The sequence below is a fragment of the Carcharhinus amblyrhynchos genome, chromosome 1 (genome assembly GCF_965287045.1).
Source record: "Carcharhinus amblyrhynchos chromosome 1, sCarAmb.v2.hapA, whole genome shotgun sequence".
In the NCBI taxonomy this organism is placed as follows: Eukaryota; Metazoa; Chordata; class Chondrichthyes; order Carcharhiniformes; family Carcharhinidae; genus Carcharhinus; species Carcharhinus amblyrhynchos.
In genome coordinates this window covers 116730397-116755172 of record NC_137324.1, presented here as the reverse complement: position 1 = coordinate 116755172, position 24776 = coordinate 116730397, and the positions used below count along the sequence as shown (strand labels likewise).

General features: G+C 39.1%; 1 protein-coding gene across 2 annotated transcripts in view; it reads left to right on the top strand.

Annotated features, from left to right (window-relative positions):
* The window catches only part of mettl14 (methyltransferase 14, N6-adenosine-methyltransferase non-catalytic subunit), a 55391-nt gene extending 32985 nt beyond the window's left edge, over nucleotides 1–22406 (top strand). For both annotated transcript variants that reach the window (XM_080191435.1, XM_080191425.1), the window contains 7 exons: nucleotides 1269–1356; nucleotides 3324–3414; nucleotides 5751–5892; nucleotides 11434–11526; nucleotides 12271–12387; nucleotides 17075–17285; nucleotides 20240–22406. In XM_080191435.1, the coding sequence (XP_080047561.1) occupies nucleotides 1269–1356; nucleotides 3324–3414; nucleotides 5751–5892; nucleotides 11434–11526; nucleotides 12271–12387; nucleotides 17075–17285; nucleotides 20240–20547 (1050 nt within the window). In that variant the 3' untranslated portion in view covers nucleotides 20548–22406. The remainder of the gene's footprint in view (nucleotides 1–1268; nucleotides 1357–3323; nucleotides 3415–5750; nucleotides 5893–11433; nucleotides 11527–12270; nucleotides 12388–17074; nucleotides 17286–20239) is intronic.
* Nucleotides 22407–24776: the final 2370 nt, after the last annotated feature.

Genomic DNA, 24776 nt, shown 5'->3' with positions numbered 1-24776 from the left:
AATAAAAAACTGGTCGGCGCAACATCGTGGGCCGAAGGGCCTGTTCTGCGCTGTAATGTTCTATGTTCTATGTTCTAATACACATCCTTCTAACCTGTGCTTAATGCACTCACATTGTCTGTACCTTTAAGACTCGATTAGCTGTAAAGATTCACATTCCAATCATTATTCGTTTAAATTGAGTTTGTGTCTTTGTGCCCTAATTGTGATCAGAACTCCCACCTACCTGCCAAAGGGACAGCCTGTTCCGAAAGCTTGTGGCGTTTGCTACAAGTAAACCTGTTGGACTTCAAGCTGGTGTTGTGAGACTTCTTTCTGTTTTTACCCCAGTCCAATGCTGGCATCTCCACATCATCCAGTCACTAAAACAGTTTTCTATCATCGCCTTTTGCCTCCTGAAAGTGAGCCAATTTTGAATCCACTTTATCAAATCCTGTATCCCATGTGCATTTGCCTTATTTGCAATCTCCCAATTTGTGATTATTTGCAATTGCCTGGACCTTATCAAAGGCTTTGCTGAAATCCATATAAACTACATCAACTGCACAAACCTAATCACACCTGGTCACAACCTCAAAAAATTCAAATTTGTTAAGCATGACTTCCCTCTGACGAAGCCATGCTGACTATCCTTGATCATGCTTTGCCTCTCCTAGTTGAGATAGATGCTATCCTTCAGAATTTTCTTCTATTTTGTTTATCTATTTGGTAGATCAGTTTGATTTGTATAATTTTTACATATGGTAAATCTGTAGTCTTTATATTATGTAATTCTTACAAGATGCTTCATGATGTTAGGCTAATTGCTGATATTTTGTAAGAAGCACTTTGAGGAAATGTTAAAGATATGAGTATTTGCTTGAAAATGCATCATTCAGAAGATCAGTAATCCACACCCACACTATCTCTGATTGTGTATTTTAATTAAATAGAACTAGACAGACCACTGTGTAGACTCACAGTAGAGAATACAATCTACAGTATTTTTATGCTGAATTATGAAACCAAAGGCTAACTTGTATATTATGGACTTGAGAATAAAATGTTGAGTTTTGACCCAAACACCCTTTTCATATCTTCATACTTTTACAAAACGATTGTAATATTTCCAAATTTAGCCTTGATCTCTTAAACCCTTAACGCTACTAAAATTTATTTGTTTTGCTCTAAGACTTCGGTTCAGGTAGCACAAAAAATATCCTTGCGCTTTTATTATTCTTCTGCATTATCTTTTTTTCTGTAACTGAATCTGTTCATTTTTCTACCAGGGCACACAAAGCCTCAACCCACATAATGACTACTGCCAACATTTTGTGGACACAGGGCATCGGCCCCAAAACTTTATTCGTGATGTTGGTAAGCTAAAGCAATAACCAGAGTGTTTGCATGATTGCAAATGAAAATAACAGGCCAGATTTTGTGCTGAGTCAGGAAGATTCTGCAAACCTTTAATAATTGTGGGTAGGACCTGGATGTGGAAATCCATATTTCCAACAGATCCTGTTTTTGCCAGGGATGGGGAAGGATGTGACTCTGAGGAGCAAACATCAAACTTAGCAGGGCCTTTTAAACTTTATGCTGAGTTCAAATAGACCCTTGTGATTTGGCAGTCACACATTTTTCATTGGATGTAAAAACTCTTGAAGGGCAGATAACATTTAAGTGTCATTAACTGAAACTTTTTAAATTCCATGCTCTTCTAAACATTAAAAAAGGCTGAGCCTGCCAATGAGAGTTTAAGAGAAACCTTGGCAGGACTGCTTTGATTGACAGTCCATGTGGTGTAGGTTAGAAACTGCATCCTTATCTGAGCATGCAGTTCAAATAGAGTTCTTTGACATTTCCTCAAAGGATATTATGTAATTATGATTGTCCAGTTGAATTTCAAAACTACTATTGTTTCGGGGGGGGGGGTTCAGAGTTCACAGTTTGACAGTTTAAATAATTGATTCGCTGACTTTGATGTGGTGTCTGAATAGAAGTTTTTTTCACGAGAGATTAATCACTCGATTTAAAAGTTTTTTAAGTGGGTTTCGTGAATCGGAGTTATTTTCCATTATTGGAGGTATAGGATTGGGTTCTGCATTTGATTGTTAGAAGTCAGAGGGCCAAACAACATCTAAAACAAGTGAGACCAGGTCCCAAGTAACCAAATTGGGCCTTGTAACCAGCCTACTTCATTTCTCATGCAATCCCATGACCACCTAGGATCTGTTTCCTGGGTCAATGTGCTTGACTCAATCCTACCTCTGCCTCCCCAGAGCACCAGTTGTCTATTGGGCCCTTTAAACTAGGGTTGATCTATGTCCAGCTATCCACCTGTGCAGTCAAAATCTGGCACTGCATGTTCTTCTGGATAAAGTTGGTCATGGAGAATTCAGATATTTTAAGTATGAATTGTGTCACCATGTTGCTAGGAAAGAATATCCTTAGATTTTGTTGTATTCGATGGAATATTTGAGTGATTCTAAACTGTGGTCCACCTGGATTTTGCAGATATTGCTTTTCGTAAAACTCACAGTAATGTTTTTTGTAAAATGTTAAAAGTTATTACTTAGAAATTATTTAGTCTGCAGTTCAAATTTCTGAATTGCAATAAAATGAGAATTTGGCAATGTGTGCCTCAAAGTACACAAACTTCGAATGTTCTGGAGGTCTAGATGAGAAATGCGAACATGTTGTAATCAGCTGACACAATTGTGAAAAAAATCTTAAATCTTTGCAGCAGTTTAAAAAGGCATTTAGTTTGGGACTCTCTGATTAAGTAGATTTTCCAACTAAAGTCTGCAATTTTTGAAAACGGTGTTTTCCTCGTAAGTTTGGATTTGCATAAGTTGATGCTATAGTGCAGGTATCAGGATGACGCAATGATAGAAAGGACGATTCATAAATTTAGTGTTCTAAGTAGATAGCACGAATGGGGAGTTTAGCATAAATGCTCAGCTGTGATCTTCCCTTCTAATTATGTGGACTGAACATGCTGAGCTGAACACTCCAATTTCTGAAAATTTAATCTGTGAAATGCAGGACTTTTTGAGTGTGTTGGGTAATGGAATAACACCAACTGGAAAACATGATGCATGTTCCTGTTAGGAACAGGGATTAGCCAAGAAGCCCATCAGCATTTAGTTGCTGCTGACTCAACAGGAAATGCATATTTCGAACAAGCTTTCACTGTTTTATGAAATTAACTTTATATTGTATTTGAGGTGTGCATTTTTCTAGATTTTTAGAATGTCAACAATCTCAATTGATTGGCATAAATTCTAGTCCGATCTGAATCTAATTTCAAAATTAAAGTTTGATTTATTTAAAAAAAACAGGTCTGGCTGACAGATTTGAAGAATATCCTAAACTCCGTGAACTGATCAGACTGAAGGACGATCTAATTTCCCAAACTAACACTCCCCCCATGTGAGTGCTTCTATATATTCTTGTGAGACTGTTTCATGTAAAATACAGATGCAGAAAAATACATTTATTAAATGTGAAGTGTTACCAATTTAGATTTAAATACAAATGTTATTGCGAAGAAATGTTTCATCTAAGCTGCAGAGCTACACAGTAATCTGTAAGTCCTGATGTACTCTTCAGTTACCACGTGTGTAGTTGCGCAGCACAGTTTAAGTTCTTAAAAGAAATCACTCAAGAAGAAAACTTACTGGGGCTATTGTTGTAGAGTAGATTTTTGAAATGGAAGTTTTTTTTTACTTGTTCTCTTTTTTGTGTCCTCTAGGTTTAAATGCTATTTGATGGGAAATCCATGTGATTTTGTTTTTGCAATTCAAGAATAAAAGCAAGTTGAAATATTTTGGGGGAGTGGGCATAGTTTGTATATGAAGAACTTCCTTCAGACTACTGCTTTTCGACTATATTTGTTACTTCAGTTTAGGTTTGGGTTATTCAAGGAAATTACTTTTATAAGCCTCTTTTGATATTTCCAGGATGTCACAAAGTGTGAACAATTAAATGGGTTCTCTTGTTCTGTAAACATTTATTGCAATCTAGTTGTGTACAGCAAGATCCCATGAGCAACAATAAGATCAGTTAATCTGTTTCTAGTTGAAAGCTAAATGTTGCCTGGAACTCAAGATCACCCTTGCTCTTTCTGAGAGAGTGCATCAGCATTTTTACATCCACCTGAGCAGGCAGACAGAGCCTTGGTTTAACAGGTCACCTGAAAGATGACGATTTGATACTGCAACACTATCTTAGCACTGACACATCAACATAGATTATGTGTGTTAAATCAGAGATTGAGGCTTTAATGCACTATCTTCTGATTGAGGGCACAGTGCAAAAACTAAGTTAAAACTGATGCTTACATGGGCAGATAAATGCGTTTTATATAATCTATAAATGTTCTGGATTTTGTGATAGGTATGACAGTAAACCTGTCAGCATTCACATTAGTCCTTTGAAAATGACAGCAACATCTGATGTTAACACATGCACAGTTAAATGTGCAATCCAGATGTTGGTGTCAGTGATTCTGTTTCTTTAGAGTGCATTACCCCTAACCCACCCCCGTCCAAAGAATCAATGAGAAATCATTGAGCTAAGGGTGTTATTAGTCTCGCTATAAAATCCTTGAAAATATCTACACGTTGTAATGAATTGAACATTTTTAGCTATGTTCCAAGTTCTTTCAAATCCCGGGCTGCTGTAAGAGGGGAGGCGATGGTCCAGTAGTATTATCACCAGACTATTGATCCAAAAACTCAGCTAATGTTCTAGGGACCTAGGTTCAAACCCCACCACAGCACACGGTGGAATTTGAATTCAGTAAAAAGGTCTGGAATTAAGGATCTACTGATGACTGAAATCATTGTCAATTATCAGAAAAACCCATCTGGTTCACTAATGTCCTTTAGGGAAAGAATGTGCCTTCCTTACCCGGTCTGGCCTACATGTGACTCCAAAGTCACAGCAATGTGGTTGACTCTCAACTGCCCTTTGAAATAGCTGAGCAAACGATCGGTTCAAGAGCAACTAAGGATGCACAATAAGTACTGGCCAGTCAGCAATGCCCATGTCCCACAAATGAATAAAAAAGTTATATTTGCTGAATGTCATTTTTTTTAGTTGTGATGAATTCCACATATTTAAAAATATTTTTAGCAAGGTTTATTTGATACTTTAGTCTCCATCTTAATCCTATGTGTATGTTCTGATAATTTGTTTTACTGCATATAAAATTTTAAAATGAGGGATAATCCGTGCACTTTACTTCCTGGTTTGCTGTCTGCAAGAATACTTCAGCGTGATTGGGTGCTTACCCTGCTTGCTACTGCTGAATGCCTTAAAGCCTCCTTGACTTGACATCGTATTCAAACTGATACCAGTGCTTTGCTGTCGACCAGTTCAAGCCAGTTTCAAATTTCAGGTTATTCCAGTTCAAGCAGAGTTTGCAGACTTTAGCTGCTCCCTTAAGCCCCTGGCTGTTAACCACAAAATCCAGCTGTGTTCCTTTTTTTATTTTAATTGTTCATTGCAATAGGTATGGTTTTGATAACGCACATTTGTCCTTTCATTCATAATTGAACTGAAGGTTTGAGATTAAAAGGTAGACTTTACAAATATGTACTTCTGGCAGCACATTTGCAAAGAACATCTTGTGCATTGTGGTACTCGGGACCAAGTTCCTCCCTATTTACTTGTATTAAGTTAACAACTGAGAATACAGAAGCAGCAGCAGATATGTATAAAATTTACTTAAAATTAACTTCAGAATTTTCTTTTGTAAACAGGTATTTACCAGCTGATTTAGAGACATTTGATATTAGAGACTTGAATTGCAAGTTTGATGTTATTTTGGTGGAGCCACCTTTGGAAGAATACTACAGGGAGACTGGGGTAACAGCTGTTGAGAAGTGCTGGACATGGGATGATGTGAGTTGTGTACATTTGCTGACAACACTTCATTTTATTTTATGAACATTCTACAAAAGGTTATATTTTGTCTATAAATTTTACTTTTTCAAGGTTGTGCATTTTCAGTTAACTTGCAGTCTATTAATTGGAGATGAAATTGTTTTGATACAGATGAGGATTTGTTCATCAGTAAATTTGAATGTGTATGTTTATCAAATATCATTACTTAAAGGTTACTTAAAAGGTAAATGTTACTGAAGTAATTTACGTGAACAAAACTAAAGCATAACAGGAGGGAGTAACAGTAATTGATTAATTTCAAAATTTGTACATGTAAGTCAAAAGTTTAAATAGGAAATATTCAAATTTAGTTAAGAGCATAAGAAATAGGAACTTTTTCACCATTCAATAAGATTATGGCTGATCTGAACGAGACATCAACTCAACTTTTAGAGTTGTAGAGGTTTACAGCATGGAAACAGGCCCTTCAGCCCAACTTGTCAATGCCGCCTTTTTTTTAATCCCCTAAACTAATCCCAGTTGACTGTTAATCCCATATCCCTCTATACCCATTATACCCATGTAATTATCTCAATGCTTTTTAAAGGACAAAATTGTACTGGTCTCTACTATCACTTCTGGCAGTTTGTGCCAGACACTCACCACCCTCTGTGATAAAATTGCTCCTCTGGACACTTTTGTATCTCTCCCCTCTCACCTTAAACCTACGCCTTCTAGTTTTAGACTCCTCTACCATTGGGGAAAGATATTGACTATCTAGCCGATTTGTGTCCTTCATTATTTTACAGACTTCTCTGAGATCACCCCTCATCCTCCTGTGCTCCAGAGGAAAAAGTTCCAGTTACCCAGCCTCTCCTTATAACTCAATCCATCAAATCACAGTACCATCCTAGTAAATATTTTCTGCACTCTTTCTAGTTTAATAATATCCTTTCTATAATAGTGATCAGAATTGCACACAGTATTCCAAATGTGGCCTTACCAATGTCTTGTACAGCTTCAGCAAGACATTCCAACTCCTGTATTCAATGTTCTGACCAATGAAACCAAGCTTGCCAAATGTCTTCTTCACCACTCTGTCCATCTATGACTCCACTTTCAAGGAGCTATGAATATGTACCCCTAGATCTCTTTGTCCCCAACACCCTACCATTAACTGAGTAAGTCAGGAATAAGGCTTGATCAATTAGGCCAGTGGGCTGACAAATGGCAGATGGAGTTTAATTTAGACAAATGCGTGGTAATGCATTTTGGTTGACTGAACCAAGGCAGGACTTACTCAGTCTATGACTGAGAGTTTTTTAAGAAACAAATTAACCTCAATGTAGGCCCTGAGATCTGCTCATGTTGGATACTGCGTGAGTTAGCATGGGTGGAGGGGAAAAAGGTGGTGGGTCAGAGGTATGAGTTTGCATAAGTTGGCACTAAGGTTGGCATTGGAGCTCCAAAATGCCATGGGGACGTAGGTTGACATGGAGACTGAGGGGCTATGGGAGGGGTGGGTGGGGGTCATGAGGTAACATGAGTTGGCATGAATGGTGCATGTTTATGAAAGGGTAAGGCAGGAAGGCTATTTTATTGCACCATAACTTCTGATAGACTGTTAGTTAAGTCAAATTGTAACTGTTTGAAAGTTGTGAACTCGAAATCCAGGTAATTCTATTGTTTTCAAGTGATTCTATCACATCCAATGTTCCGACTCGTGCTGAGTAAGATCTCAGCAGTATAGTGCATCCAATGGCATCAGGAGTGTGAGAGGATGGGAGTTGGGTTTTGGATTGGGGAAATGGCTGTGTCTAACCAGGCCTTTGGGAGAGTGGGGTAGTTGGGAAGGGAAGTTGAAAGAGTCCTGTGGAGATTTGGGTTTGAGGGGAATTCAGTGAGGGGGTCAATGCGGATCTGTACAGTAGTTTCAAGAAGTTAGAAGTGGTCTTAATTCTTGTGTTTCTGGGGTAACTTGGTGTAAAACAGTCAGAACCATCTGCAATATGCAATTTAAATCATGGCTTTCATATGTTTCCCAGTGCGGGGTGATTATCGAGTGAAATTTACACTTCCTGGGCAATTGCTTTGCAAACTTTACCTGGGATTTTCTGGGGGGACAGAGTTTCGTAGCACATCTTTTAGATACCCCCAGATACGATGCCCTGGAGCTCGGAAGTTATGGCCCATTGTGTTTTTTTAAACCTCAATGCAACTACTGGAGCATCAAGATGGACATTTTGCTGGGTGCACAGCAACCTCTGCATTCAGTTAAGACCCTAGTTTCAAACAGTTTTGCACTATTAAATTGAATGTTAAATTCATCATGTTATGGCCATTCTTCCAAGGATCCTTTACTGTGAGTTGAGTAATTCTTTCAAGTTACACATACCAGATCTAAACTAGCTCGCAGGTTGGTTTCACAACATATTTTTCAAAGTAACTGTCCCAAATATACTCTGAATTTGTTTTCAAAACTACCTTTGCTAATTTGATTTGTCCAATGTATATGAAAATTTCACCCAGGATTACTGCAACACCTTACAAATCCCCATTAATTATTGATGTATACGCTAGTGTAGCTAGCATTGGGGGGCATGTAGATTACTACCATCAGTGATGCCTTTCCATTGCTATTTCTTATCTCCACCTAAACTGGTTCTACATTCTGATTGAGCTGAGATCGCTTCTCGCTACTCTATTGGTCTCATCCTTTATTAGCAGATCCACCCCAACTTTTTATTTTCTATGGATTCTTCCGAAAGCCAAGTACCTCTGAATGTTTGCGGTCTTGGTCACCTTGACCATGTTTCTATAATAATTGTCCGATCATAGCTATTCATTTCTTTTTGTGTCTTCATCTCAGCTATTTGTTTCGAACACTGTGCATTCAGATAAGGACCCTTTAATTTTGTTTTATTGCTTTTCCCTACTCAGACCCTGTTTGTTACTCAATCTTATATTTGTACATTTTGTCTCCTCTGGTTATCATTGCCCATGTTGCTATCCTGTAATCTCTGACCCTTGTTCTTTTTGAACTTTCTAAATTGCCCCAAACTTAAACCCTTCCTTCCATTTATTTAGTGCAAAGCACTAGTTATTCAATTCACCAGAATAATGGCTTCAGCACAGTTGAAGTGAAGCACCAATGGAACTTTCCTAGTGTTAGTGTCCCACAAATTGAAATCCGTTTCTTTACACTAGTCTTTGAACCATACGTTCAAATCTCTGATCTTATTTTTGCTATTTCAGTATGTTAGCGGGCTTAGAGAATAATCTAGCAATTATTAATTTTATAATTCTGCTTTTTAATTTAGACCCCAGTTTCTCATATTCCTTCAGCAGAACCTTTTCCTCAGTCGTACCTACATAGGCCACAAAACATTTCCATTTCACTTTGTTTCACAGCTCTGAAGCGATGTCCTTAATTTTGCCACTGGGCAGGCCAGTGCAGCCTTTGAGATGCTCTTGGCTACAGAGAACAATATCTATTGTCATAACTATACTGTCTCCCACCATAACTCCATTACTTTTTAGTCCTACAACACAAATGACCCCCAGTACCTTGGTACTGCATGTTTGCTCATCCTCCTTGATGCCCCTATTCTCACCTGCGCAGGCTGCAAGAACCTCGAAACTATTTGAGAAGTGCAAGAACCAAGCCTCCTCCAATGCTACCTTCTAAATCCCTGCATCTGTCTTTCTCAAAGTCGCACCCTCCTGTCCCCTGAACATGAACCAAATTTGAAGTCGATAACCATCTTCCTCCGTGATGTATTGCAGTGCATGATGCTTGGACTTCCACTCTTCACTTCTGAGCCAAAATTCCTTCGAGTTGTTTACACTTAACTGCAGTTGTGGATCACAGTGGTGCTCACCAGCTCTCATATGCTACAGTTGAAACACATACCTTCCCTGCTATCTTCAGGTTCTTAAGTTTTGAAATATCATACAATTATCTCATGATATGCTTTTAATTGTGAAAATACGGTTGTTTAATTTATTAAACTTTTAACATTTTTAAAATTTAACCAACAGTCCCTTAATTCTGTTTATTTACATATATTTAAAAGCTCATCTTATCCCATCCCAGTGCATTCCCATAATCACAGAATTCCCTTGCACTCGGGCAAAACCACTCTGTGCTAATAATCTTACTAATTCACTGACTGTTTTATTACCCTGGCTTTTTTGGTTTAACCAAATAGTGTAAAGAGGAAAAGAAATCAGGGAGATGAGTGTTTATTCTGACACTGTTGTATACTACACTTACTGGCAGCTATTTGACTGGTGCTATAGTTTTTATCAATTACTGCAGAATGGAGAAGAGCAAGGTTACTAGTTTGCAGACTGACATTTTTTTGAAATTGAGAAGGATTGATAAGATGGTTAGCTCGTTTCCATTCGGTAGATTCTGAAAGGCTGTACTAATAGGATTTAATGGCAGTGTCAAAGGAGCAGTGCGAAACGGCACAAATCTGATTGCATGCAAGAGTGTAAATATCAAACTTTTATTGAGCAAAATCATATCTCAGCTAATTTAGCAGTGACTGAAAGCAAATTTTGCATTCATTATGACTAGGCTACCTCATAAGTAATGTAAACAAATTTTAATCTGGCTTATTTGGGTTCTGTATTCCTGTTCCCTTCCTTACAAAATGCCTGAACCATTGAAAATGAACCTTGCAGCTCCAAATTAATACATCCACTTATCGTATTCATTCATGGAATGTGGGCATTGCTGGCTGGGCCAGCATATATTGCATATCCCTAGTTTGCCCTCAGAAGGTGGTGGTAAGTTGCCATCTTGAACCACTGCAGTCCATGTGGTGTAGGTACATCCACAATAACTTTAGGGAGCAAGTTCCAATAATGATATCCTGAGACTGAGATGATTGACCTCCAACAACCAGAAGCATCTTCCTTTATGCTAGGTATGACTCCAACCAGTGGAGAGTTTTTCCCCTGATTCCCATTGACTGTTGTTGCTGACTCATTGTGTACATTCCTTTTGAAGTGCAAGTGGTATGCATGTACAAATAGCAATTCATGGCAACTGGAGTGAGAGGGGAAAAAGTTTTACCAGCATTTAGGTATGTTCATTTTTTACAGCAATTACACATGTTCAAACCTTTCACCATTTATGATTTAAAGATAAAAAGTGAATGGATTTCCTTTTCTCTATTTCTGCCTTATCCAGACTTTCATGATAGATACATATAGAGTTATGTCTTTATTTATCTGTCCATTTTTGTCTGTCTTAAAATTGTAGACATCAGATTTCAGTATTGGGTATCATCTGCAAAGGCATCTTTTGCCTTCGTTTGTTGTCGTCAATGAATTTTGCCACAAGTTAAATATAATGCTCCAATTGCAAATCAGACATCAAATGCAACAAGCTATGATAAAATTTAAAACCAGCAATTGACAGAAGCCTGCATCCAAGAAAAAAATAACTAAGTATATATTTATGAATGATGAGGAATTAGCTGTGGATTGTGATAGCCAAGGAGTAATTTTTAGTATTTTTCTTCACAACTTATTTTTCTTCTGTAGATCATGAAGCTGGAAATCGAAGAAATTGCAGCCCCAAGATCATTTGTCTTTTTGTGGTGTGGCTCTGGGGATGGTCTCGACCTAGGAAGGGTGGTAGGTTAATATGCAACAGCATTCTCAGAAAGCTTCTTCATTTACTAAATAGTCTATTCATATGATAAATTTGTCTGGATTACTGCTGACCAATTGTTTGCCATCAATAGGTGGAGCATGTTGAGTCTTGAGCTGAGTATATAATTCACCCTGATTAATCTGGTGTGCTATTCCTTCTTTGTGTCTAACATTTTTATCAACTTTTTTTTTGCTGAGATATCTGAGAGAGAATACTCTGCATTTTCAATGCATTTTATATGTTTAAAAAAAAGTTCATTTTTTTGCATTAGTTTAGCCTACATGTAAAGCAGTTTTTGTTGGATTCCTATTGTGAAAATCTGCTCTTTGCATCTTAAGCAATAACGGTTAACTATCCAAGCTACTTCCTTAGAAGCTTGTACTGTTACCCTGAAACGCACCTGCGTTTTGTAAACACTGATTTTTTTTGAACAATTTTGTATATTTTTACAACATCTTTTTTCCATATGGTTTTCATTACATTCAAAGTTGTGCTTTGAATATAATTGTGTTTTAATGTTATGGTGACTGAAATAATGCCATGACTATAACTTTGTTAACATTGTAATTTAGTTTTCAAAAAGTGTCCATTAATTTGAACTAGATGGACAAATTCCTGAGTAAAAAAATTGGGATGCATTCAGTGAATATGTGGTTTACAGTTAATCAGCGCCAAATTAAAAATTATATATTTCTGTGTATAAGCCCTGTTTTAATTTATTCTAGTGCCTACGCAAGTGGGGTTTTAGGCGTTGTGAAGATATTTGCTGGATCAAAACAAACAAGAATAATCCTGGAAAAACCAAAACTCTGGACCCAAAGGCAGTCTTCCAACGAACAAAGGCAAGTGTTCTTTCTGACCTCGGGAGCAGTATCTTGTGGTGAGCCCAAACAGTTTCATTGAGCTTACTCAGAACTCATGCAATGCACAAAAAGAAACACCTGTTTTTTCTTCTATTGTCCAATTGAATTATGTGGAAAATTGCAGTTCAGAATGGGTAATTAATTCCTCACCAATTCCTATAGTCTCTGGTGTGAGATAATATGGAAGGCATTATTCGCTTCTCTGATTTGCTTTCTGAAGTTCTTTATTAGCTTTATGAATAGAATTATTCACTTGTGCTATGGGGCTAATTGAAATGCAGAGCGACAGGAATGGAAAAGACCTTGAAAGTGAGTCCTGTGTAAGATTTTCAGTAGCGTTCCAACTTATTTTGCATTTACCTGTTGCTGTAACTCCTAATTCCTTGTTTACCAGCTGTGCTTCAATAAAGTGCATTCCAATTCAGATTTGTATTAATCTATTATCTATCCAAATATAACCAAAATTCTCTTTTAAAACCTGACCCAGCATGAAACCTCCTATGTGGATGTGCATTTCAAGAACTAGATTTCAATTAATATCATTGTTTAATTATAAATGTGCTTCATGTTAAAATAATCTTAACATGCAAATTTCTAATAAGAAAACAGTGCTGAAGCTCGTAAGTTTTGAGATGTGGATTTGTAATCACAATTCCCTTCCTGAAAAGCTTTTGAGGATTGTGCTGGAGGAGAATGGGTAGTTCACCATAGGGAGGGAGGGAAATGTCACTGTTTATAATAACTATCGCAAGGAGCATGGGAAAAGGCCCAAGACAAAAAGATTTGGCTGCCAGCTGGTTTTAGTGATAATGTTGTGTGCTGCAAGGAAACCTATTAGATAAACTCAAGCTTCAAAGTGATGATTTGAGCTAGCAGGATTAGAACAAAAAAATCATCAGACTGACTGTAATATGGCAGCAATACATTCTGTTCAAGAAAAACAATAGTCAATGCAAGCAAACTTTTATTTGCAGATAAGATATTTTTAAGGGTCAGTATCAGATCACTACTATTTGAATGGCAAAAGAACAAGTAACTAACTTTAACCCTGAGTATTTACCACAGTGCCTGGTGAAGTATTATGAAGCAATCACTTCATCATGAAACCAAAATCATATTTAAATCCGCAAAGCCAACCTTGTACTTCTGATGCTTGTATTAAAATTTGTTAAATATTAACATCAGTTTTATTTTTCACAAACTAATTATACATTGTTACATTCATAAAATTTAACATATACTAATTTTTAATTTTGAATCTGTTGTCTATGTGAAAGTAAGTTATAAGTATGTCAAAACCATATTTTGCTACAAAACATCTATTTTCTCTCTCTGTAGATTACTGGTAATTATGCTGTAATCAATGCTTTAATTTATTTTAAGACAAAACTTTTCATGATCAATTCTTACAGTGTAGTAGCTTGAATCTCCCAGTATGGGGAGCAGTGGATGATTCATTGTAAGCTGAAGAAGGGACCCTATGGAACTCCAGAAGCATGCACATATGCGGTACTTCTGCAGGAAGCTTAAACTGCCTGATTGCTGCATAATCCCTAAGAGTAGTGGAATCAGATGGCCAAAACCGTGGAGACTTGGGTTTTTTCCCCTGCGCTGGTTTTGATTCATCTCAATCTTTTTCAGAGAAAGTATAAAGCCTGCTAAGGAGCATAAGTTATTTCTTAAGTAAATTAGCTGGAGTGTCAAAGCAGGATGACACTCATACTAATATTCACTATCCCATTTCAGCATTTTTCAACTTCTCCCCATATTTCAGTTTTTTTTTAACCACCACCCACCCTAACTCCCAATCCTAACAAACCACTCCATCCCAGCAATGTTCACACACTCTGCAACTATGTGTCCTGTCCCAGCAATGCATCATGTTGCCTGGGATGAAACAGTTAAGTTATAATGAGAGGTTGGATAGGCTTGGGTTGTTTTCTCTGGAGCAAAGAAAACTGAGGGGGCAACCTGATTGAGGTGTTCAAGATTGAGGCGCATGGATAGGGAGCAGCTGTTCCCCTTAGATGAAGGGTCAGTTACAAGGGGACACAAGTTAAAAGTGAGGGGTGAGAGGTTTAGGGGGGGATCTGAGGAAAATTTTATTTTACCCAGAGGGTAGTGATGTCTGGAATGCACTGTCTGGAAGGGTGAATGATGGGGGGATGCCCTGCCATCCTTTAAAAAGTACCTGGATGAGTGCTTGACACGTCATAACATTCAAGGCTATGGGCCAGGTGCTGGCAAGAGGGATTAGGTGAGCAGGTCAGGGCCTTTCATGCGTTGGTGCGGACCTGATTGGCCAAAGGACCTCTTCTGCACTGTAGGATTCTGTGATTCTGTTCTACCAATGTTCACCCATTCCTGGCACCATGTGCCGCCACCATTCACCCAGTCCTGGCATTTGGTGCTGCAAACATTCAGAACCCATCACTTTTCGTATTCCAGCGTGTTGAGATGAAGGCCAACACTTTATGATATGGCTGATGATAAATGCCAGGTTGCCCCAATCCCAAGGGAAAACTTGAACAAGCATCACAACAATTTTAATTTTATATCTTAAGTGAAGGTATCTGAAGTCGGGAGAAAGAATTCTAAGCCACTTGTGAAGATTTTAAAAATTAAGCTTAAACATTATGAAAAGCGGAAAAGAACATAACATAAGAAATAGGAGCAGGAGTAGGCCATCTAGCCCTTCGAGCCTGCTCCGCCATTCAGTAAGATCATGGCTGAACTAAAGTGGATCAGTTCCACTTTCCCACTTTCTCCCCATAACCCTTAATTCCCTTGTCTATTAGAAATCTATCTATCCGTGACTTAAATATATTCAATGAAGTAGCCTCCACCACTTCAATGGGCAGAGAATTCCAGAGATTCACCACCCTTTGAGTGAAGAAGTTCCTCCTCAACTCCGTTCTAAACTGCCCCCCCCTCACTTATTTTGAGGCTGTGCCTCTAGTTCTGTTTAAAAGAAGTTAAAAGACAATATTACATTTACAGAATTAACAGTACTTCTACAATTATTTCTGAAAAGATTATTGCGTAATTCGATAATTAATTAAAATCTCCCAGTTCATGTGCCATGGGAACTCGGAGAGGAAAGGGAAATTATGATCAAATGTACACAGTGTTAACATGGAATCCATGGGACAGAAGTTGGATCCAAAACTTGCTCAGTGGCAGAGGCAAAAAGTATTGGAGAGTTGATGGATGTCTTTGTGATAAGAAGGCTGTTTACAGTGGGGCTTTATGGGCTCCCCATTGGGTCATTTGCTTTTCATGGTATACAACGGTGATATAGACTTAAACTTAGGGGACGATTGAGGAATTTGCCAATGGCATAATTGGCTAAATCGTTAACAGTGAAGAGGAGGAGAGTGGTAGACTACTGGAAAATATCAGTGAATGATATCAATGGACTGGTCAGGTGAACAAAAAAGTGAGAATGGAATTCAAGACAAAGAAATATGAAGTAATCCATTTGGGGAGGGCAAGCAAGGACAGGAATATGCAATGAAGTGTAGTGGGACAGCGTGACATTGGAGTGCATGTCCATGAAGGAGGATGTGTAGATAACGTAATTACGAAGACAAAATATTATTAGCTGAGACATAGAATTAAGATTAGAGAGATTATCTTACAATAGCATAAAGTACTAGTTTGGGCACAGCTGAATTACCACCATAACACAGCAAGGACGTGATTGCACGAAAGAAGGGTGGACTGGAAATTTATAATGCTACTGCCAGGACTGGAAAATTTGAACTTTTAGTAAAGATTGGACAGGTTGGGGTTGTTTTCTTGGAAGATTGGAGGCTGACGTGAGATTTAATGAAAGCAGATAAAGTTATATGGAATCTCTTTCCCTGAGCAGAAAGTAACTAACCAGGGGACATAGATTTAAAGTAAGTGATAGAAAGATTATAGCAGAGTTGAGAAATATATTCATCCAGAGGGCAGTGGGGGTCTGGAACTCGCTACGTGAGAGGGTGTTAGAGACAGAAACCCTCATCGCATTTAAAAAGCTCTTGGACGTGCACTTGAAATGCTTTACCTAAAAGTCAAGGAAGTGGAATTGAGCAGTCACTTTTTTCAGCTGACATAAACAGGATAGGCTGAATACCCTCCTCTTGTGCTCTGAATTTCAATGATTCCATAAAGTTTGATCCTGAAAAACTTTAATGCATGAGCAACACTTCTGCACGGTGGCACAGTGGTTAGCATTGCCACCTCACACCGCTAGGGACCCGGGTTCAATTCCCGGCTTGGGTGACTGTCCGGACTTTGCACGTTCTCTCTGTGTCTGTGTGGATTTCCTTCAGGTGTTCTGGTTTCCTCCCATAGTCAGGAAGATGTGCTGGTTAGGTGTATTGGCCATGCTACATTCTCCCTCCGTGTACACAAACAGGCACCAGAGTGTGGTGACTTGGAAATTTTCACAGTAACTTCATTGACATGTTAATGTAAGCCTACTTGTGACTAATACATTAAAAACTTTAAAACATAAACTCTATTATGAAATGTTTTGTTTGATAAAGAAAGACCATATTTTGATGACAAAAATAAATTGCAGCCAAAACCCATGTTTTGATTGTTTTAATGTAAATTCATGAATATGTTTCATAAGCAACTATCTAATTTCCAATGTATTATTTTAATTTTCCAGGAGCACTGCCTAATGGGTATCAAAGGAACTGTGCGTAGAAGTACCGATGGTGATTTTATCCATGCAAATGTAGACATTGACCTTATTATTACAGAAGAGCCAGAGATTGGGAACCTTGAAAAACCAGTGGAAATATTTCATATTATTGAACACTTCTGTCTGGGACGAAGAAGGTTGCATATCTTCGGAAGGGATAGCACAATAAGGCCAGGTAGGTGACTTGTAACTTCTTTCTTACAGGAAAAATAATTTATTATCATTATAAGCTTTGTCTTGTAATAATAAGTGCATAGTGTCCTTTATAAAATCTTTAAGATAGTTGTTGGGAAAAACACTGCAGCATCTAAAGATATTTCTCAGCATTTGTGATGACTCAGTGGATAAATTCACTAAACCAAACAGACCAGATTGGTTCCAGATACAGCTCCTGATGTGCTCTCTGGGTTGATCTCAGCTGGGGCAGCTGTTTTGGTCTTGTATTCAGCCAAACAGTAGGGTAAAAACGAACCCGTGTTCGCACACTTCTTCCTCCAGCAACACTGCTTGAAATGAAAATCTAATCTGTTTTTGGGCCACATATAGGACCTACTTCTAATTTTGAAAAAGTGGTAGGACTTGGCATTAATTGCAACCCAAGAACACTTGGAATGACTGAAGACATTGGGCCCTATTTTATAGTCTTAATTCTAAGTGCGAGGCCGACTTGAAAATGTTTCAGATCCAACTATTAGACCTGTTCTCAGGTACCCCGATATGCATTCAGCCTGAAAAAAAAATCAGCGATTCCAAATCACGCTGCACAAGTCTGTCTTTGGGGCGGTGGGGGGGTTTGCTGCTTAACATGCCAGAAACCTTGCAGCTCCAATTGGTGCATCCAACTGCACGTGTGCAGAAAAAAAAGAATGCTGTTCCACTGCCACATCCCTCTTGGGCCTCCCCTTGGCCCCCACAGAATTGCCCCACCTCCACAACATTACTGACCCTCTTATTCCCCCACACTCCTGCCACCCAGACTGATTGCACAACCCCCCGCCCCATTGATCTCAGGCAGAGCGGCGGTGGACCCCTCCACTGATCTCGGGTAGAGCGGCGGCGGCGGACCCCTCCTTCCCCTCCGCTGATCTCGGGCAGAGCGGCAGCAGCGGACCCTCCTCCCCCTCCGCTGATCTTGGGCAGAGCGGCGGCAGACCCCTCCTCCCCCTCCGCTGATCTCGGGCAGAGCGGCGGCAGACCCCTCCTCCCCCTCCACTGATCTCGGGCAGAGCGGTGGCGGCGGACCCCTCCCCCTCCGCTGATCTCGGGCAGAGCGGCGGCGGCGGACCCTCCTTCCCCTCCACTGATCTCGGGCAGAGCGGCGGCAGACCCCTCTTCCCCCTCCGCTGATCTCGGGCAGAGCGGCGGCAGACCCCTCCTCCCCCTCCACTGTTCTCGGGCAGAGCGGTGGCGGTGGACCCCTCCCCCTCCACTGATCTCGGGCAGAGCAGCGGCGGCGGACCCCTCCTTCCCCTCCGCTGATCTCGGGCAGAGCGGCGGCGGCGGCAGACCCCTCCTTCCCCTCCGCTGACCCCCTCGTGCCTGAATTTACCAAGTTTTTACGCCCAAAAAAGGGTGCAACACAGTGGTAAAATTGGGCCCATTGAGTCAACCACAAGGTATGGAGACGTTACCAGTTAGGAGCTGTGAAGGGTCAAGGTGGTGTTGGAGATTGGAAAGATAAAGAAAAGAAAGATCGGGTCTCTGTTTAATGTCTCACCCAAAAGGTGATACTTCCAACAATGCAGTACAAGCCTTGAATTTTGTTTGATCTCAGTCCCTGAAGTGGGACTTGAACTTGGAACCTCGTGACTCAGAGGCAAGAGTGTTACCAACTGAGCCACAGCTGATGCATAAAATAAATCATTTCCGTGAACCCTCTTCATTATTGTGCTTAATACATTATTTAAAATGTGTAGACCAGACTTGGCTGCATTGCAAGTTTTCTTCTGTGCTGCATGTTGATGAACCACAAAGTCTAACACAGATTTGGCAGCTTTGAGGATTTGTTTAATGATACCAGCCAGTTTTACCAGATGTGTTGAATTGGCATGGTTGGATGTGAATGTATGACCTTTTGGTTTGCTAGTTCTGTGAAGCATCCATTACATTGTCTATCTATACATAGACAAGTGTTTGGCCACAAGTTAGGACAGGTGTGGGCTCTTCTTTGATACTGTTGTGGGTGAAAAACTAGATGACAATCAGTTTCCAGGCTTCCCCATGACAATAATCATTGATACATCAATAATAAAGTAATGCAAGCAGCACTCCAATTTGTATCCATTGATTAAGCACATCTTATATTAGGAAACCTAGATTCCCATTTAAAGTAAACCAGAAGTAAAGTAAAATACTTACATTTTTGAAGTCATCATCTTCGTATGGGTGGCACAGTGGTTAACATTGCTGTCTCACAGCTCCAGGCACCTGGGTTCAATTCCCGGCTTAGGTCAGTGTCTCTGTGGAGTTTGAACGTTCTCTCAGTTTCTGCGTGGTTTTCCTCTGAGTATTCTGGTTTCCTCTCCCAGTCCAAAGATGTGCAGGTTAGGTGCATTGGCCATGCTGAATTGCCCCTTAGTGTCCCAGGATGCATAGGTTATAGGGATTCACGGGGTCAGTATGTGGGGTTACAGGAATAAGGGCTGAGAGGGATTGTTGTTGGTTCAGACTTGATGGACCTAATGGCCTCCTGCACTGTAGGGTTCTATGACTCCATTTATTTTATTGTTCTAGTTAATAATATCATTTTGATGGACCTTAATATGCATGGCTTTTTATAATGAGATGCCCAGAACTGCATTGGATTAACTCTGATCTAACAAATTTTTGTACTGTAATTCGTGCTGTTCTTTTATATATAAAACCTGGACTCTCATACACCATTTTCACAGTCTTTATCAATTATACATCTTCAAAGATCTAAGAGGGGGGAAATTTGAGGTGTTAAATGTTGATGTTACCACAATTGTTATGTCAATTCAGAATTATGATTAATGAACTGGATTTTCTTTCCTTTTTATTTTTATTTGGCTTGGATATTTATAACTGTTTTGAACTTAAATTTTTAAAGTTTTGAAATATTTTTGCATTGCTTCACTTTTTCCCATTTTTCTTTTTTCCTCACATTAGGATGGCTCACTGTGGGTCCCAGTCTTACAAACAGTAATTTTAATGCTGAAGTTTACAGCTCATACTTCACTGGTACTAATGTGCACCTGACTGGTTGTACGGAGGAGATTGAGAGGCTTCGTCCTAAATCTCCTCCTCCAAAATCTAAATCTGATAGAGGAGGTGGAGCCTCTAGAGGTGGAGGAAGAGGTGGGCCTTCAGCAGGACGTGGGGAGAGAGGAAGAGAAAGAAACAGAGGAAACTTCAGAGGAGAAAGAGGAGGATTCCGAGGTCGAGGAGGTGCCCATAGAGGAGGATTTGCTCGATGATGACAATTGCCTGTAAAAGCCTAAAATAGATGCAGTTGAAATGACAATGGGAAGCAGGATTTCAGAATCACTGTCTGAAATAATCACTGCTCTACTTTTCTACCTTTTTTGATATGTACTATTTAACCATGGAGTATACTTCCATAAGAATGAAATGTACACAGGCAATGTGTACACAAGAAAATAGTTGTGCGTTCTCGTCATGAAAAATATTTTGTAATGATCAAAGTACAGTGCGGTTGCCTTTAAATCTGATACTGTAATTCAGGTTCTCAAATTTAAAACTCATTGCAAAGTATTTTAAAATTGTAATATCTCAATTCAATCTTGTACTGTCTAAGACATTCAGAAGTTAAATACATATTTTGAATTAGTTGTTTTGAAGCTCTTTGTATTTTGTCCTTGTGCATATCCTTGGTACGTATTTTGTTTGATTTTCTCAGTGACATAAATGTGATGCAGATTTTCTAGTAAATGGATTCTAAATAAAAAGTAGCTTCTCCTCCCAAGACTCACTCAAAGTGGGCCAAGTAACCTATGGCTGAGTAACATGCTGTCAACTTCAGTCTGATTGTTGAAGTCAAGACCACATCTCCAATACACTGTGCTATTAAAATACAGCAAGGTTGTTGTAACCCTTTGAATCTGACAGCATGCCATTATGTAGGGAAAAATATGACCAGGTAACAGCAGCTTTGAACACCTTATATTTCAACCCTCACTAAAATGTGAATGTCTCTGTCAAGTGCAGATAAGTGCACAGTATTAGTCTGTGCCATGCATTATAATGCTGCCATTTTAGAGCTCCAGCTGAAAAACAGACTTAAATTAACAGAGCCTGAAGGTGATCGTACACAGCCCATTGTTAAAGAAAATAAAACACAATGCTTTGCTTATTTTAAGTGATTGCTACAATCCTGTGATTGTTTTCTGAAATTCTGAATCTTTTGCATTTCCACTATGATTTCTTACTAAGTTTCACAATAATATTTCATCGAAAGTAATCAGTGTACAACATCTAGAAAGAAATTGCAGGACAAGTATACATCCAGTAGTGACAAATTGGAACACAACTGATCATTGTAGAGTGGATGACAAGAAACAAATTAATGGAAGAGAAATCTCTTAAGTGAGTAGCAAGAAGCCGTGGGACCATATAAATTACTGAGCAAATGGCTTCAAAAGCTATCAAATTCAATTAACTTTACTTTCCGAGTAAATCATACTGTCAGCCATAGAGACACGTGCATGTCTGTTACGTTACTGTAATTTAGTATCAGTTGAGCTCTTATTTTTAATGCCAAAGTCTTACCTTTTTTTTAAAACTACATGAGAATAAAGATTTTCAATGCTAGGTTAAAACTGATTGCTATGACGGTCAAATCCAATTGATGTCTTCAACATTTGTTGAGTGATGTCAATAAGTCTAAATAGGTTTCCTCTTTATACTCCATCAGTATGTAAAGCTGATGGATCAAGCGATATAGGTAATCTCTGACCTGTTAAAAACATGATTAAAATGAGTTTTGATGTGTTGTTTCCAAGAATGCTTTGTGTATTGTGGAATTGTTAGCTTTGTCAGTTGAATTGATGATTTAGGAGTACATCGTGTGAATTTTGGTACTTGAAACATTGTATTTAAATTCTTTAAGTGCAGGATGAATTTATGAAGTATCACAGTTTTAAATGCATGCTTTAAATATGCAGTTTGCGATGAACTGTAACTCCATATAATCTAACCAGATAAGATTGTCTTATTACACTAATAATTTGCAGATTATTTTTTTAACGTAAGGTATTTGACTGAGTTTTTCTCCAGTGATGTTGCAGGTGATATACTTGATGCATGTTTTTAAAAACTGAATAAATTAATTTTTTCAAAAAATTGATAAATTGTATTTGCCGACAGATCTTGCTAATTTTGGCCCAAATACTCAATGTTTGGAAAAGCTGAGTACACTTGAGGTTTCCATTCAAAAAAAAAATTCCAGTCAGTTAATTTTGACACCTTTAGAAGTTCTCTAAATGCTAATTGCTTTTATTCATAAAACTCCATGAGCAATTAATGAAATCTGTTATCTGAACAGGCAACTCCACTTGGAGTTGACCCCACTTGGAGTACTGTGCGCAGTTCTGGTCGCCTCACTATAGGAAGGACGTGGAAGCTATTGAAAGGGTGCAGAGGAGATGTACAAGGATGTTGCCTGGATTGGGAGGCATGCCTTATGAAGATAGGTTGAGGGAGCTGGGACTCTTCTCCCTGGAGAAACGAAGGTTGAGAGGCGACCTGATAGAGGTTTATAAGATGTTGGGAGGAATAGATAGGGTAGATTCTCAGAGGCTATTTCCCTGGGCTGAAATGGCCGCTACAAGAGGACACAGATTTAAGGTGCAGGAAAGCAAGTACAGAGGAGATGTTAGGGGTAAGTTTTTCACTCAGAGGGTGGTGAGTGAATGGAATCAGCTGCCATCGGTGGTGGTGGAGGCGAACTTGCTGGGGTCTTTTAAAAGACTTCTGGATGAGTATATGGGATCTAATGGGATTGGGGGTTATAGATAGATCTATGGCTTAGTAGGTATAGAAGTGATCAGTGCAACTTGTGGGCCGAAGGGCCTGTTTGTGCTGTAGTGTTCTATGTTCTAACTCATCCACACACAATTGCCCGGATCTTCCAGTCTCCAGATTGTTGGCCACCAGATGTCCCCTGAAAGATGTGCTTTGTGATCCCTGGGAAGTCCTTCTGCCCACCCCACCCCCCCGTCCAAGCAGCCTGTGGTGTATTGGGAAACTGTGGGAGTCACATAACTTTCTTGTGCTTCCTGAAGGATGGACCTAGCCAGGGTGAAATATTTGATGCATTGGTTTTAATTTTACAAAATTCCTGAAATTCTGGGAAGTTTCCGAAATATCAAGTGTAACTCCTTTACTTAAAAAGAGAGGGAGACAGAAATCAGGAAACTACAGACCAGTTAGCCTGACATCTGTCATATGGAAAATATTCAAGGTTATTATTAAACGTGTTATAGCAGGGCACTTAGAAGGAAAAATTCAAGGTTATCAGGTAAAGTCAACATGGTTGTGTGAAAGGGAAATCTTGTTTAAGCAATTTATTGGAGTTCTTTGAAGAAGTCTAATTTCACTGACGTGAAACTAGAACAAGGGGCATGGTCTCAAAATAAGAGGGGAGCAGATTTCGGACTGAGTTGAGGAGGAACTTCTTCACCAAAAGCATTGTGAATCTGTGGAATTTTCTGCCCAGTGAAGCAGTTGAGACTACCTCATTGAATATTTTTATGGCTAGAATAGATACATGTTTGAACATTAAAGGAATTAACAGTTTTGGTGAGCAGGTGGGTAAGGAGCTGAGAATATGGAAAGATCAGGCATGATCTTATTGAATGGTGGAGCAGGCTCAAGGGGCCAGATGGCCGACTCCTGCTCCTAGTTCTTATGGTCTTATGTAACACTTGTCATGGATAAAGGGCAACAAGTGGATATCCTTTATTTAGATTTCCAGAAGGCATTTTATAAAGTGCCACTTCAAAGGTTATTGTGAAAAAGAAAAGTTCACAGTGCAGGGGATAACATATTAGCATGGATACATGATCAGCTAGCGAACATGACAGAGGATGTGGGCATGAATGGATTATTTTCTGATTGGCAGGTTGTGACTTGCATGAATGAATTGAAGAGGCAATTGCTAAATTTGCTGATAACACAAAGATAGCTAGGACATTAGTATGTGAAGAGGACACGAGGAGTCTGCAAAGGGATATAGGTAGGTTAAGTTATGGAGTTAAAAACCCAGCAAATGAAGTATAACGTAGAAAAATGTGAAATTGTCCATTTTGGCAGGAAAAATAAAAATAAGGTGCTTATCTAAATGGTTACATTGCAGAGCTCTGAGGTGTAGAGGGATCTGGGTGTCCTAGTACACAAATTGCAAAAGGCTAGTAAGGTACAGCAAGTGATTAGGAAAACTAATAGAACGTTATCATTGTGTGGGAAATGGAATACAAAAGTAGGGTGGACGTGCTTCCTTCATACACAGCATTGGTGAGATCATCCCCAGAATCAGCAATTCAGAGGGGTTTGGGTGGGTTATCTTGTGAGGAAAGGTTGGACTTGTATCCACAGTTTTAAAGAGTAAGAGACAACTTAATTGAAACAGAAGATCCTGAGGGAGCTTGACAGGATTGATATGCAGAGGATGAGGGAGAATCTAGAA